This window comes from Neofelis nebulosa, chromosome 7 (assembly GCF_028018385.1).
Source record: "Neofelis nebulosa isolate mNeoNeb1 chromosome 7, mNeoNeb1.pri, whole genome shotgun sequence".
Lineage (NCBI taxonomy): Eukaryota > Metazoa > Chordata > Mammalia > Carnivora > Felidae > Neofelis > Neofelis nebulosa.
The window spans coordinates 105024174-105036140 of NC_080788.1; the positions used below are offsets into that span (position 1 = coordinate 105024174).

Consider the following 11967-nt stretch of genomic DNA (forward strand, 5'->3'; position numbering starts at 1 on the left):
TCATTCCCATTTTCTCCGAGGTACTACAGTTCTCCCTTTCTCGCTAAAAAAGAAATGAGCTATGTTAAAAGGTACCAATAAAGTGCCTAAGAAATCACTATGGTATGCGGCAAGGAGAGCAAGATCCTCATGATTGTTAGGCTCCCTATATTCTATTCCAGAGCAGTCCTGATGGAAGTCACACAAAGTTGACATGCCACAGTCACTCGTATCTAGTTCATCCATTGATAAAGCCAAAAATGCTTTTTAAATAGAGTTTATGGATTTCCTCTCTGACCTCAATAAAATATGTTTAGGGAAGGAGAGGCTGAATATGGGCTTCTCATCCATAAATAGTGGCATAAAATTAAACTGGACCCAATATTGTGCTAGAACCATTTTAATATAATTATACATATCTGCCAAATCCAGGAAGAAAAGGTTTATGCATATATAACTTTTCCAGTTAACATCTGCAAGCATAAACGACAATGATCTCAGTCTATAAATTCATCAGGGTCAGAGCAATTGACCAATGTCTCTTTACTGCTAGGCTTACCAACAGTAAATTACAGATGAATTAGTGTCCTTCTGTTTCTCTTCTCTCACTCTCCTTGTCCAGAGACATTTTGTTGTAAAGTTTCAGTGCAGCTCACCTCCAGCCAAAGGTAATCTTTTTAGATAAGTACTCAGTTGCTCTGAATTTGCTTATAATTATAACCTATTTAATCACAGAAGAACCCCTGCAGAGGTGGAGTTCAAGGTTGCATACAATAACAGGAGATCACAGTTTTGAAGTCTAGCACAGATTAAAAACCACAGATGTACCATTTATATAAGACACACACTGATTGTCTCTTAAACTACATATTGACTCCTTATGAACATTATTTTTTAAATAAAGTAGTGCATCTAGGACAATCAGTCGCACAATTCACACAGCCCTGAAAAGTTTTTCAGTGCCAACTACCAGTTGGTCATGAAACGTGAGTGAGCTTGAGACACTGTCCATTCCTAAGATTCAACCACGGATTGGCTAAAACATTGGAACACCTCTGCTTAAGAAGGCTATGTCCTTCCCTCCTTTCCCTCACAATTTAGTTTTGTTTATTTTTGGTGGTGTTTGGTTGCACATGGCTAGAATGCTTTTGATCACTTTGCAGATCAGGAAAACCAATGACCTAAAACTATGACAGGATCTTAAGTAGACTGGTCTGTCCATTTCAGGTTGCTGGTTGGTGGGCCCCTGTAAGGCCCTTCATTTTTCCTTCTATGCCTCTCGGATCATTGATCAGAAGATGAGTCTGAGCATCATCCCATCTAACTCTTTTAACCAATGCCTGGCTAAAACTGGAATGTCCAGCCCAGTATATTTAAAAATCACCCACAAAAAGGTTCTACGGATCTTCACAAAACCTGGAATTTCCACGAGGATGTCTGATCTTTATAATCCAAGCAGTCAGCATTGAAGTTAAGCTTCCAGGAGGCAGTTTGGTCCTTATAATCCAAACAATCAGTGGTTGAGTTAAAACCCAAGCTTGAAGCTCCATATCCCTGGGTGGAAAGAGAAGCTGGGGACTGATTGAGATGGCTGGTGACTGCATTGGTACCCATGGGGCTGAGTGTGGCCCCTGGTCCAGGAAGCTGGTGATGCATAGGGGTCAAATAAGATCCACAGTCCATGCCCCCAAAGTAGGAAGTTGAGCCAGCATATCCTTGACTATAACCTGAAGCCTGAGTATAGGTCATGGGATAGGACCTCTGCATGCAGGAAGAGGAGGTGGACAAGGGATCTGACAGTGGGGAGATGGAAGCTGGGCTCCAGATAGACACGGGAGCACTGCTGCTGGAAATGGCCGGGACTGAGGTGCTAGAGGGGGGAGTGAATTGGCCACTCGTTCCACTCTCTGAACTCACTTCCCGGGCTGGAGAGGTCTTCTTTTTGGCAGGTCTCACTTTGTTTTGACCTCCATTCTGTTGCTGCTGCTGCTGTTGGCGGCACTTAGCTCTTCGATTCTTAAACCATACCTTGAAAGGGAAAGAAATTTCTTTAACGTGGTTTCAAGGACAAGAGTGGCTTCCAGATTATAAATATGCTCTCCATGGACAGATGAGCTAAGCAGACAATCTCTCCTGCCACTGAAAACCCATTTTGTGGTGCTTTCATATATACCCCTGGAATTAAGAAAGTGGGGAGGCTGTCTTAAAGCCTGGACTCTCAGCCCAGAATCATAAATCATATGGCTAAAATTTCTCCCTCTCATTTTCCTATCTCGTATTTCACCTTAAATACACACATGCACATAGACCCAGCAGTATTGTGGAACACTCTTACAGTGGAATTCCATGTTTCTATGTCTTTTGGAGCAAAACACAAGCAAAGCGAGGGATAACAATTCTGTTGTTACTTAACAACAAGAACAGCCTAAATTCAAAGTTTACAGTCCATCTTCTGGGGGAATAACTTTTAATATGGAGGTGGTTCCATCACTCTATTTTTTTTTTTCCTTCTCTCCTAAAAAGGCTCACTTACAAAAAGAGAACTCCAAGGAGAAGCGTTCCTGTTGAAGGAGGTCTGAAAGCCACTGTTTGCTGAAACTGTCTTTATGGTAAGTGGAATGTTTTGTATGTACTCAGCTTTGAGCTTAAGCACAGACTTCTCTGCTAGTCTCAGGTCTGATACTGGAGTCTTTACCTTCAGGGTGGTGCCACTCAGCACACAGATTCAGTGTCCTGGGCTATGTTCACTGGCTTGTCAATTTAAGGGTCTGCCTGCAACTGTAAAGACTGTCTTTACCAGCCCTGTTCATGTTCTGCAATGAAGGAACAGTATTTGCTGTGGGAGGGGGCCTATCAAAGAAATTACCACCCTTTGAGAGAAAACTACAGGCATTTTCTGAGCAACACGTCCTCCGTGGTTTTCTCGAATGAGCTCTACATATGGGTGTGTTAACTGTGCCACCAAAGCTGAGCATATCACCACCAACCACTCAGAGCCACTTACTTTCTTGCAGTGAAGACTTGAGTTCAAGCCCCCCAAGTGCTAAATTCCTCCGTCCTACTTTGGAAAGTCTCTTGTCTGATCTGCAGGTCACATTGATATGTCCTGGCTAAAGGGGAGTCCCAGGGGTGTGTGTGTGTGTGTGTGTGTGTGTGTGTGTGTGTTTAGGTGCTAAACATTATTTCCAGAGAACTCTATATGGGGCTTGCGTTTGAGGAAATTTGGAGTTTACTTTCCCTCTCCAGCTTAAGGTCAAGTTAAGGGGAGGGGGGGATGTCACTGAGGATGTTGCCTTGATATTTTATCTACGAGATGGCTCAGAGCTAGCAAATTCTGTCTACACCCTAAGAAGTTAAAGAAAACACTATTACTGTGTAATTTCTTTGTTAAGAGCACCAGTGCTTCTATGGCTTGGCTCTATCGCCAAACTGACATGTGACCTTGAGCAAGTCATTTACTCCATTTCTTCACCTGTAAAAATATTGGGGCTATACAGGAGCTAAGCTCCTTTCACCTCTAAAAGTAGATGAGAATGGGGTAGGATTTCCACACGGGGAAAGGGAAGTATTAAAATATTAAGTGACTGCCCTTGAAATCTGCCAAGACTAGGCCTCTGTTGGCTGGGGACCCGAAAGCTCTAGGACTGTGCTTTATCACTGGAGCAAAATCTCCAGTCTTCCCTTACAAACTAGGTCGGGAGACTCATACAGAGACTCACCCCTAGGGTGGGGTGGGGGTGCAGAAAGGGGCAAGAGGCGTAATCAGGCCCAAGAAGCCTTAGAAGAAGAGTGTACTGGCCTCCAATGGAGGGCTGAATTTCCAGCCTTCCTTTCACACTTTCTAAGACCTGGGACTCTGCCGGGTCCTCAACATACACCGAGCTCAGGGGAGGAGTGGCACGGTCAGGAAGGACGGTTCTATCTACATCTGCCCTACCTGCACCCTGGACTCGGGCAAGTTGATTTTCAGCGCCACCTCCTCCCGCATGAAGATGTCTGGGTACCGGGTCTTAGCAAATAGAGCTTCCAGCACGTCTAGCTGCGCCCGTGTGAACGTCGTCCTCTCCCGGCGTTGCTTCCGGGGAGTGGCTGCGGGACAAGAAGCCCAGGGCCCTTTAGGGTGGGGGAGCAGTTTCTCAGTCATAGGGGTCTCTGCGGGCGCTCCAACTCCCCCGACCCCCACTCCCGGCACTTCCCTTGTCCTCCCAGCCCTTCAACCCAGAGCCTACCAGTGTTCTCCCCACCCCCTCCCCGGACCCGGAGCCGACACTCGGTCCCCAGACAAGCACTGTCCTTTCCAGGGGAGCCCCCACTTTTGACGTCAGAGATCGCTCCAGCCAGAGCGACCCTTCCATAGGTAACAAATGAAATAAAAGGAAGCCCAAAATCCTACACTCCCACAGAAGCAACCTCTAAGCCACAACACAAACAAAAAATCCATTCCGTGAAGTCAAGGGATCCCCGAGGACCCGCAGTTCGGATTGATGGGGTGAAATCTCGATCCTGCTCGAGACTCTGGTTTTGAGGGCCTTTGTTCCTCCATCTTTAAAATGGGGGCATATTTCCTACTTCTACGAGGATTTTAAAAAACAGATCTGACCCGAAAGGAAAGCACCCATACCCAGGGTAAGTAACACCTTTAGGGCTTAGAGGCATGGGGCCTGGAGGTCACAGGGGAGGCCCCAGGATTGGCCCGGAGAATTTACGAGGAGAAACCCAGCTTCTCGAAGAGGGTCCTTCGAGGAACTGGGATTCGAGATACGGGCGGAGGCAGGAACTTTCCTCACCCGGCTCCGAAGTGTGTCCCCCAATCACTCCAATTAAGAATAAAGCGGTGTGGGTTTCCTCCAGTGTTGCAGGATCCACCTACTCCCTCCAGCCCCTATCCTCCCCTCCGGCCGGTAAATGCCCTGTGGCCCTGAGCTGCTTTTTCTAAGGAAAACCCAGTGGGGACCTCGCCTGGAGCTGGGGTGGAGGCAGCGCGACCCAGAGCTCCGGGGGGAAAGGGCGTCACAATCCGAGGGGCGGGCCTGGAGAAAGGTGAGGCAGGAGTGCTGCGAGGCTCACTTACCCGGGTAGCCCACCGAGGGGTGCAGCAAGTCCATGCCCGAAGTGGTCAGACTCAGTCCATTGACTGCGTAAGGCGGTTGCTTAAGATAAGACATCATGCTAAGGTTGTTTGGAGGCGCAAAATCGGCCCAAATCGGGGGGACCCAGCCAGAAGGTCTCGCTTCGCTGGGGGTGGACAGATTCAGGGTCCTTAGTGTGTGGGTTGGGAGCAGTTGAACTATGGGCAAAGCAAACAAACAAACAGAGGTGCTGGTTTACTGCTTCGCAGGCGGCAGCTCTCCCACGTTCCACCACTAACTTAGAAAGAGCCTGGGCTGTGCAAGGTAGAGGCTTTTAAAGGACTTGCAACCCACCCCTCACCCCTGCCCCCAGCTGCTGTGGAACTAGAGGGGATGGAGAGAGACCAGATAAACCTGTCTTCCCCACCCCCACACTAAACTTAAGGAAAAAAAAAAAAGTACCAGAAGAAAGCAATTACAATCTGCCTTCCCCCCCCCCCCCCCCCCGAAGAACAAAACCCCGCGCCTTCAAATGCACACATTGCATTCCTATCCCTACATTTGCATAGGACTCATTGGCTGGCACTAGCTAATTGTCTCAAACAAAACTTGATTGGGGCCATTTGCAGAGACAAAGAACTCTTTGGCTAAATAAATAATGCTGATAACAAAGCCCATTGGTGAGAAACAAAGAAACAATTCAAGAAATCTACCTCTCCCCAGACTGTTGCCTTTCCAAGGCAAATTTTAATTATCTTCGCTTTTTTACCACTTTTAACTGCTGTGAACCTAAAATGTCAGTGCATTTAACATCTAAAATACGAACTTGCTAATCGACAAAGTTGAGAAAACTGCTCAACTGCTATGACTCCACATTTGAAGTCATTTCCAGTAATCATTTTCACCTAATTAGTAGTCTGGGTAATTAGATTTTGAGGTACAGATTTATTAAGGTTTTGGAGGACCTTGATTATGTGTCTAAAGAACTAAAGCTAAACAAACAAGTATTTAACTTTTAATCGACACCCATCAAATATTTAAACACACTGCAAAAAAAAAAAAAAAGTCTTAGAGATTGGCATGAGGTTTGCTAGAAATCCTGAAGTTAGAATCCCACCAATCAGATAATGACAGGCCCCCACATTTGCAAGCAGAAAGGGTGAGCATTTGTAGTGCAAGCCGCTTCCATGTTGGTTTTGGTGTTGTAGAGGCAGCAGATCCTGCGGGAGGCAAATTTTCAGACATTGGGGTCCTCAGCAGCTACAGCAGAGCTTCCTGTTAATTCTAGCTGCCTGCCTTTTGCACATTTTAGTTTTGAAGAAAGTAGATCCACAAACACCCAAAGTTGTGAAACTAGTAGAATTTCTCCCTACCTTTCAAGTTTTCTACAATCCTATAAGAAAAAGCTCAGGGAGGGAAAAGGCAGGCAGAAAAAGAAAAGTTATTTACTTTCTTCAGCTGTGTGTCTCTCACTGCCCCAAGCAAAGGGATCCCAAATGGATGTTAATACGGGCTGACAGTTTTCAAGTCTAGCTTTTATTTGACTAAAAATTGGCACTTATCCTGCAAAGACCTCTACTTTGCAACTTTGACACTATGAGAGATTGCTTCAAAATGGCGGATACAAGATTAGGAGAAGTTCCCTCTTACTTTGACAAAGGTCCTACTGAGTTTTTAGGACTGGATTTCCATATTTCCATTGCTTTAGAGATCAAGGCACAAAATTCTACAAATGGAAGTCAGTTACTGCAACTTCTTCCCGATTTAAAGTCATAGCACAAAAATCATGCTTTTCTACCCTCGGGTCTAATTTAATGTAATTTTATAAATACCTTCTTGGAGGAGTTTGAAAAATCTCATCAATAAAATTAATTTAGTTGCCCCCTATAACAAAGCCTTGATGTTTTCTACTCTCTTTCCAAGACAGTTATTTAGAGCCTGTGAAAACAATGTTGCTTTAAAATACAGTCATTTATTTGTTTATGTAGCTTCTACTGGAGTTCTTTCTTGTTTAATGCAGTCTTACTATGTTGTACAGTTCTGAACTACCACAGAAAAAAACAAAATCCTAGCAGATGTACACATGAGAAATACGGAATTGTTCTTACATGTAGAGCTCTCACCCAATTAGAAATGCACATTCCAACATAAAAAGCAGTAACAGACAGAAAGCACTAGGCAAAGATCCTTCTCGGAACAGCTTTGCCCTTGCCATCGCAAAATCACTAAAATTCTAGGGATAAACTGTTTTCGCTTTAGCTACTCTATGCATCTTTAAAAGAAAAAGAAAAGCACCCCCAAATAAAACTACTCGATACTTTGAGCAGCCGGCCTAGGCTATGAAAGAGCCATGCACTCTCCAAAGAAGAGGCCATTGGCTCTTCCATTAACTTTCAAAGCCCTGCAAGGACGCCTTTCTCCCTTCTTCTCTAAAGCGAGCCCAGAAGGGGAAACTGAAATACCCTTTCAAAAATATAAGCGTCAATATGACTGCTCGTGAGGTAGCCACTGGAGAAGTCCTACCCACGGGAGCGGGCGACGGTCGCTGGGCGAGTCTCCGCAGCCGCTGGGCGCCCGCACGTCCGGGCGCGAGTGCCTCGGTCCGGCGTCCCTGCCCGGCAGCCCCGTAGTCCTGGCGCCCCGGGTCCGGCTCCACTGCCCGCCCGGGCCCGCGCCGCCTTATATCTAACGGTCAATTCGTGCAATCTGTCGCTCTTCCCTCCCTCCCCCACATCTCCCCCCGTTGTTTGTGTGTGTGTGTGTGTGTGTGTGTGTGTGTGTGTGTGTGTGTGTTTCTTCCAAGGAGCCCATCTACCAGTTGCTGTGTGTCCTCGCTCAATAATAATTACCTCGTCCAAGAATTAATTATAATAAATGTTTTCTTGATAAACTAACGAGATAATCCGAGGGGCACACGTCCCTTAATTACAGGCCGCCGTGCTCAGCTCCGCTTCTCGTCCGGGCTGATTAATTTTCTGCATGATGGAAAAGAAACAAAACTACGCGGACTGGCGACTGGCCTGTGGCTCGGAGGACCGCGAAGAGCAAGAGGAGAGAAAGAAAGAGGAGAGAAGTGGGCACCGCGGAACCAGCCGGCGCGGGCCTCCCTCTCCGGCGAACTCGAGTGAAAGTTTCTGGCCTCAGGGAATCAAACAACGCTGCCACCCGCAAGGGAGGGAGGAAGAAACGTGCCAAAAGGGTTGGCCTTGACTATTAATTATGGTGAGGAGAAAGCTCCAGTGTTAGCTCGGGGAGTGAGGAGAGGTCTGGTGTCTACCTTCCTTTGGGGGGAGGAGTTTCCTCTCCAACTGGTCTCCTGTGCTAATAACTTTCGGTGCCTGGAAAAAGTCCCGAACTGAGCGGGAAAAATCCTGACCCCCCCAGGGTCTCGGACGGAAGAGAGCATTTCCAGGAACGACTTCCCCACCCCCTCCCCAAGTCATCCACCGCTCCAGGGTCAACGCAGCTCGGCCTTCTGTCCCCGCATCCCACTTCTGTCTGTGAAGGAGGAAAAAGCCAACTCGGGGGAGTTCTGACGAGGGACTTGATCTCAAAAAAATGTGTTCTGAAATCGGACTGTGATTTCAAGAGCCACTTGAACACATCAACACGAAGACTTCTTTGGAGTTGGCGGCGTGACACGTCGCCGAGGCCGGCTGCCCGCGGAACCTGATGGTTCAACCTGCGTGGACCCAGAGCGGAGGCTGGGCCTCAGGGCACCCCTAGATCCCGGCCCGGCCCCTGCCCACGACACCCCGGTGTCCCCGAGCCTGGGAGGGGAGCGCGCGAGCGCGCACGCAGGCCCCGGCGCTGCCCCAGGTCCGGAACGGCGGAGGGCCGCCTTCCCCAGTGTAAGGTTTCCGTCCCCGGCCCCGCCGCGGCCTCAGGCAGAGCCGGGGCCACTCACCAACACTTCTGCTAGCCCCAGGTGCGTGCGGAGGGCTGCACCGGGCGGGCCCGGAGCCGTTCCGGACAAAGTCACGTAGCAAAACGACTCTCCCGCTCTCGCTCGGTCTGGAGACCCTGGTCTGGGACCGAGACAACCGGGGATGGGGATGGGGGGTTTACTGCACTCCCAGATTATTTTGAGGGGAGGAATGTGGCGATCAAAAAGGAAAGGGGGACCTGGAGGCCTTTGAAAGAGGCTGAGAACGGAGGGCGAATCTTGGTGAGCTGCTCTTGGCTCTAGGGAAAAGGGACGGGACAGAGGGAGCGGCGAGCGCGGGGCGGACGAGCTGCCGGCGCTCCACGCCTCCTAGGTTATTCGCTCGGGTTTCCTCTCACGTTCGTTAAGGGCGGGGGGGGGGGGGGTGGCTCGAGCTGCGACCATCCTCACCCGCTGATCCGCGAGCGAGCCGGGCTTCGGGCACGCTGGCCCTAGAAGACGCCTATCTTATCATCATCATCATCATCATCATCATCCATCCATCTAGCTACATCTGTATCTTTTTGTCTCGACTCTGAAGATGTCCTTGAGATAAGTCCAAATGACCCAACCACAGCTGAGGGCCAAAACGCAAACTAGCAGGGAGAAGCCCAGAATGGGCGTTGACATAAAACAAAACCAGAAACAGAAGCCCTCCAAAACACCCCACATTACCCTCACAGGGTTTCCACGACGTTGGGCGGAAGCGGCGACCCCAGGAGCGCGCTGTCTCCCCTCCTCCCACTCCCGCCCTCACCTCCAGATCAGAAATTTTTCGCAATGCTCGTTACTACACCTAAAAAATTTACAAGGGAGAAAAACACGGCATGCTTCAGAAGAACTCCACGTTCGCAGAAGTGTGCATCAGTCGGTCTATTGGAGGTACCGGGGCGATGGTAGACAGAAGGACACATGGACATAGGCAGGCAAGACAGACGGACACTTACCTTACAGCCGCATGGGAAGTTAGAAAAAAAATTAAATTATCCTTCAAAATTCCAAATAGCCAGCTATCCTAAAAGAAATCAAGAGTATTGAGTTAGAAATCTTGCTGTCTTCACCCCTCCGTAAAAAGTCAAACAACGAAAAAAAAATATTTTTAAGAATCGAAAATGAGGAAAGTAGCTCGAGTTGGAAACACGCGTGGGTCCCTCTGTGATACATACAAAGTAGACGTGGTGAGGGCTGCTCTAGCGATTTTTATTTTTAATAACAGTGGAGGCTGAGTTGGAGCTGAGGTCGGTCCCGCTCTCAGGGAGATTTGCTGAGAAAGCGCCTCTCTGGCAACTTTTTGACGCAAACTCTCCAACCAATGGCAGGGAGAGAATGATTGACACATCTAAGCCAGAGGGAAAATAATAAAAACACACAACAGGGGGAGGAAAACAGGCCGCTGCTGCACGGGGGGACGAGCAGGCAACAAATCCAGGCCTCCGACATTACCAGAATGTTCTTGAAAGACACTGGGCTCCGCTTAAAATATACATTATGGGCTGGAGCATGTGAACTAATTGTATAATTAAAATGATGGACAGGGAGGCCTCCCTTACCTTTCTTCTCCTTTTCTTCTTTTCCTTCTTTTCCTCCCTTCCTCCCCCCCCCCCCTTTTTGTTTTGTTTTGATTTTAGGGAAGGGGAGAAAGGAAACCCATACAATACGATGGAAAGATAAAAATATTTAGGTAAATGCTGGAGAAGAGTGATGGTGGGGGTGGGTTATCGCATTCAACGCCAGCAGTAAGGGTGTAGATCAAACGCAGAAAGCAAGTCAGGCTGAAGCCTAAAGCCACCACTGTGCTGTCTTAACCAGGATCAGACCACGCTGAGGGCCAGAAAGGGTAAAAGAAGGAGGCCTGGGAGTGAAGTGTGGGCGTGTAGGCAAGAGAGAGACAGATACACAAGTCCAAGAACAAACTATTTTCAAAAACTCGTGTCTCTCCCACTCGTTGCGCCCTTCTAAATACTCCACGGTCCCCGGAGGAGAGACTGGACTCGTGGGATCCGCGCAGGGCTTTTAGAGTTTGAAAGAAACCCAAGGCAGGCTGCAAAGAACACCAACCGGGGAATCCAACCCCAGGGCCGGTTTGGGGAAACAACGGGAGCCAGGTCAGGACTCGGGGATGGAAGAGGGGTCGGCCGGACACCCGGGGAGGGAGCGAACGCAGGAGGCCCACGCTGGAAACAAGAGTTTCCACGTTAATACAAACGCTACTCAATGCCCGCCGGCGCGGCCTGGAGCAAACAGCCTGCGCGGCCGGAGCCGGGGGCTGAGAGCCCGGAGGCGGGAGAGCGGCAGCACCAGGGGACCCGAGCCAGAGAGCGCACCCCAGCCTAACTTTAATGCTGGCACAGAGAGCGGGACCCGACAGCCTTGAAACCGGTCTGAGTCCCTAGAAAAGCAGAAACAGATTGGGCGGAGGAGTCGCGGGGGGGGGGGGGGGGTGAACAAGGGGACCGGCTGAGGGTGTGAGTGGTAGGTGGGGGGAGCAGAAGACATTTCTTCCCTCACAACTCCCAGTGCCGGAAAAGAAAAATAAAATCTCTTTCTAAACACCCTCCCCCTTCAACCACCACCACCACCACGGCAAGTGGGCCCAAAGAAACAGCTCGCTGCCTTTAATTTGGGGACCTATGTTAATGAAGTTGGTAATTAATTCGTCGCTTTGTTGTCGGTTCTTATACTGTATGTGTAATCAAATGTGGCCGTCCTTGGGATTTACAGCAATTAACGAATTACGGGAGTGCGCACGAGGCAGCAAGCGCACGGCAGCCCGGCTGGACTCCGGCTCCGGCTCCGGCTGCGGCTCGGCCTGGGGCTGGGCATTCGGCGGCCGCGGCCAGCCTCGCAGGTGTCTCTAGAGCTTTGGGCCCCGGCGTACCAGCGAGCCCCCGAGCGGCCCGGGGTCTGCCCAGCAGCTCCAGTCCGAAGAGACCCGCTGGCTGTCGCGTTCCCAGGAGTCGCGACATTGTGGGGTCCCGGGCTGAGGGGGGAGGG

General features: G+C 49.3%; 1 protein-coding gene across 7 annotated transcripts; it reads right to left on the bottom strand.

Annotated features, from left to right (window-relative positions):
- Positions 1-363: 363 nt before the first annotated feature.
- On the bottom strand, positions 364-10269 carry OTX2 (orthodenticle homeobox 2). Of its 7 annotated transcripts, none has more exons than XM_058739150.1 (5): positions 10140-10269; positions 9921-9988; positions 5051-5266; positions 3917-4068; positions 364-2007 (listed from the first exon to the last, which is right to left on the bottom strand). In XM_058739150.1, exons 3-5 carry the CDS (start codon positions 5145-5147, stop codon positions 1387-1389), a joined length of 870 nt encoding a protein of 289 aa, XP_058595133.1. In that variant the 5' UTR covers positions 5148-5266; positions 9921-9988; positions 10140-10269; the 3' UTR covers positions 364-1386. The 7 variants fall into 7 exon arrangements, with proteins under 7 accessions (XP_058595133.1, XP_058595127.1, XP_058595128.1 ...); XM_058739144.1 differs by having other exon boundaries at positions 3917-4092; XM_058739145.1 differs by lacking the exon at positions 10140-10269 and having other exon boundaries at positions 3917-4092; positions 9921-10129.
- Positions 10270-11967: the final 1698 nt, after the last annotated feature.

Coding starts and splice junctions, on each gene's coding strand:
- OTX2 (XM_058739144.1), bottom strand. CDS start 5,147: ATGATGTCTTATCTTAAGCAACCGCCTTACGCAGTCAATGGACTGAGT. Junction 4,093..5,050: donor CCCCTCGGTGGGCTACCCGG/GTAAGTGAGCCT, acceptor CCCACCCTAAAG/GGCCCTGGGCTTCTTGTCCC. Junction 2,008..3,916: donor TGCCCGAGTCCAGGGTGCAG/GTAGGGCAGATG, acceptor TTCCCTTTCAAG/GTATGGTTTAAGAATCGAAG.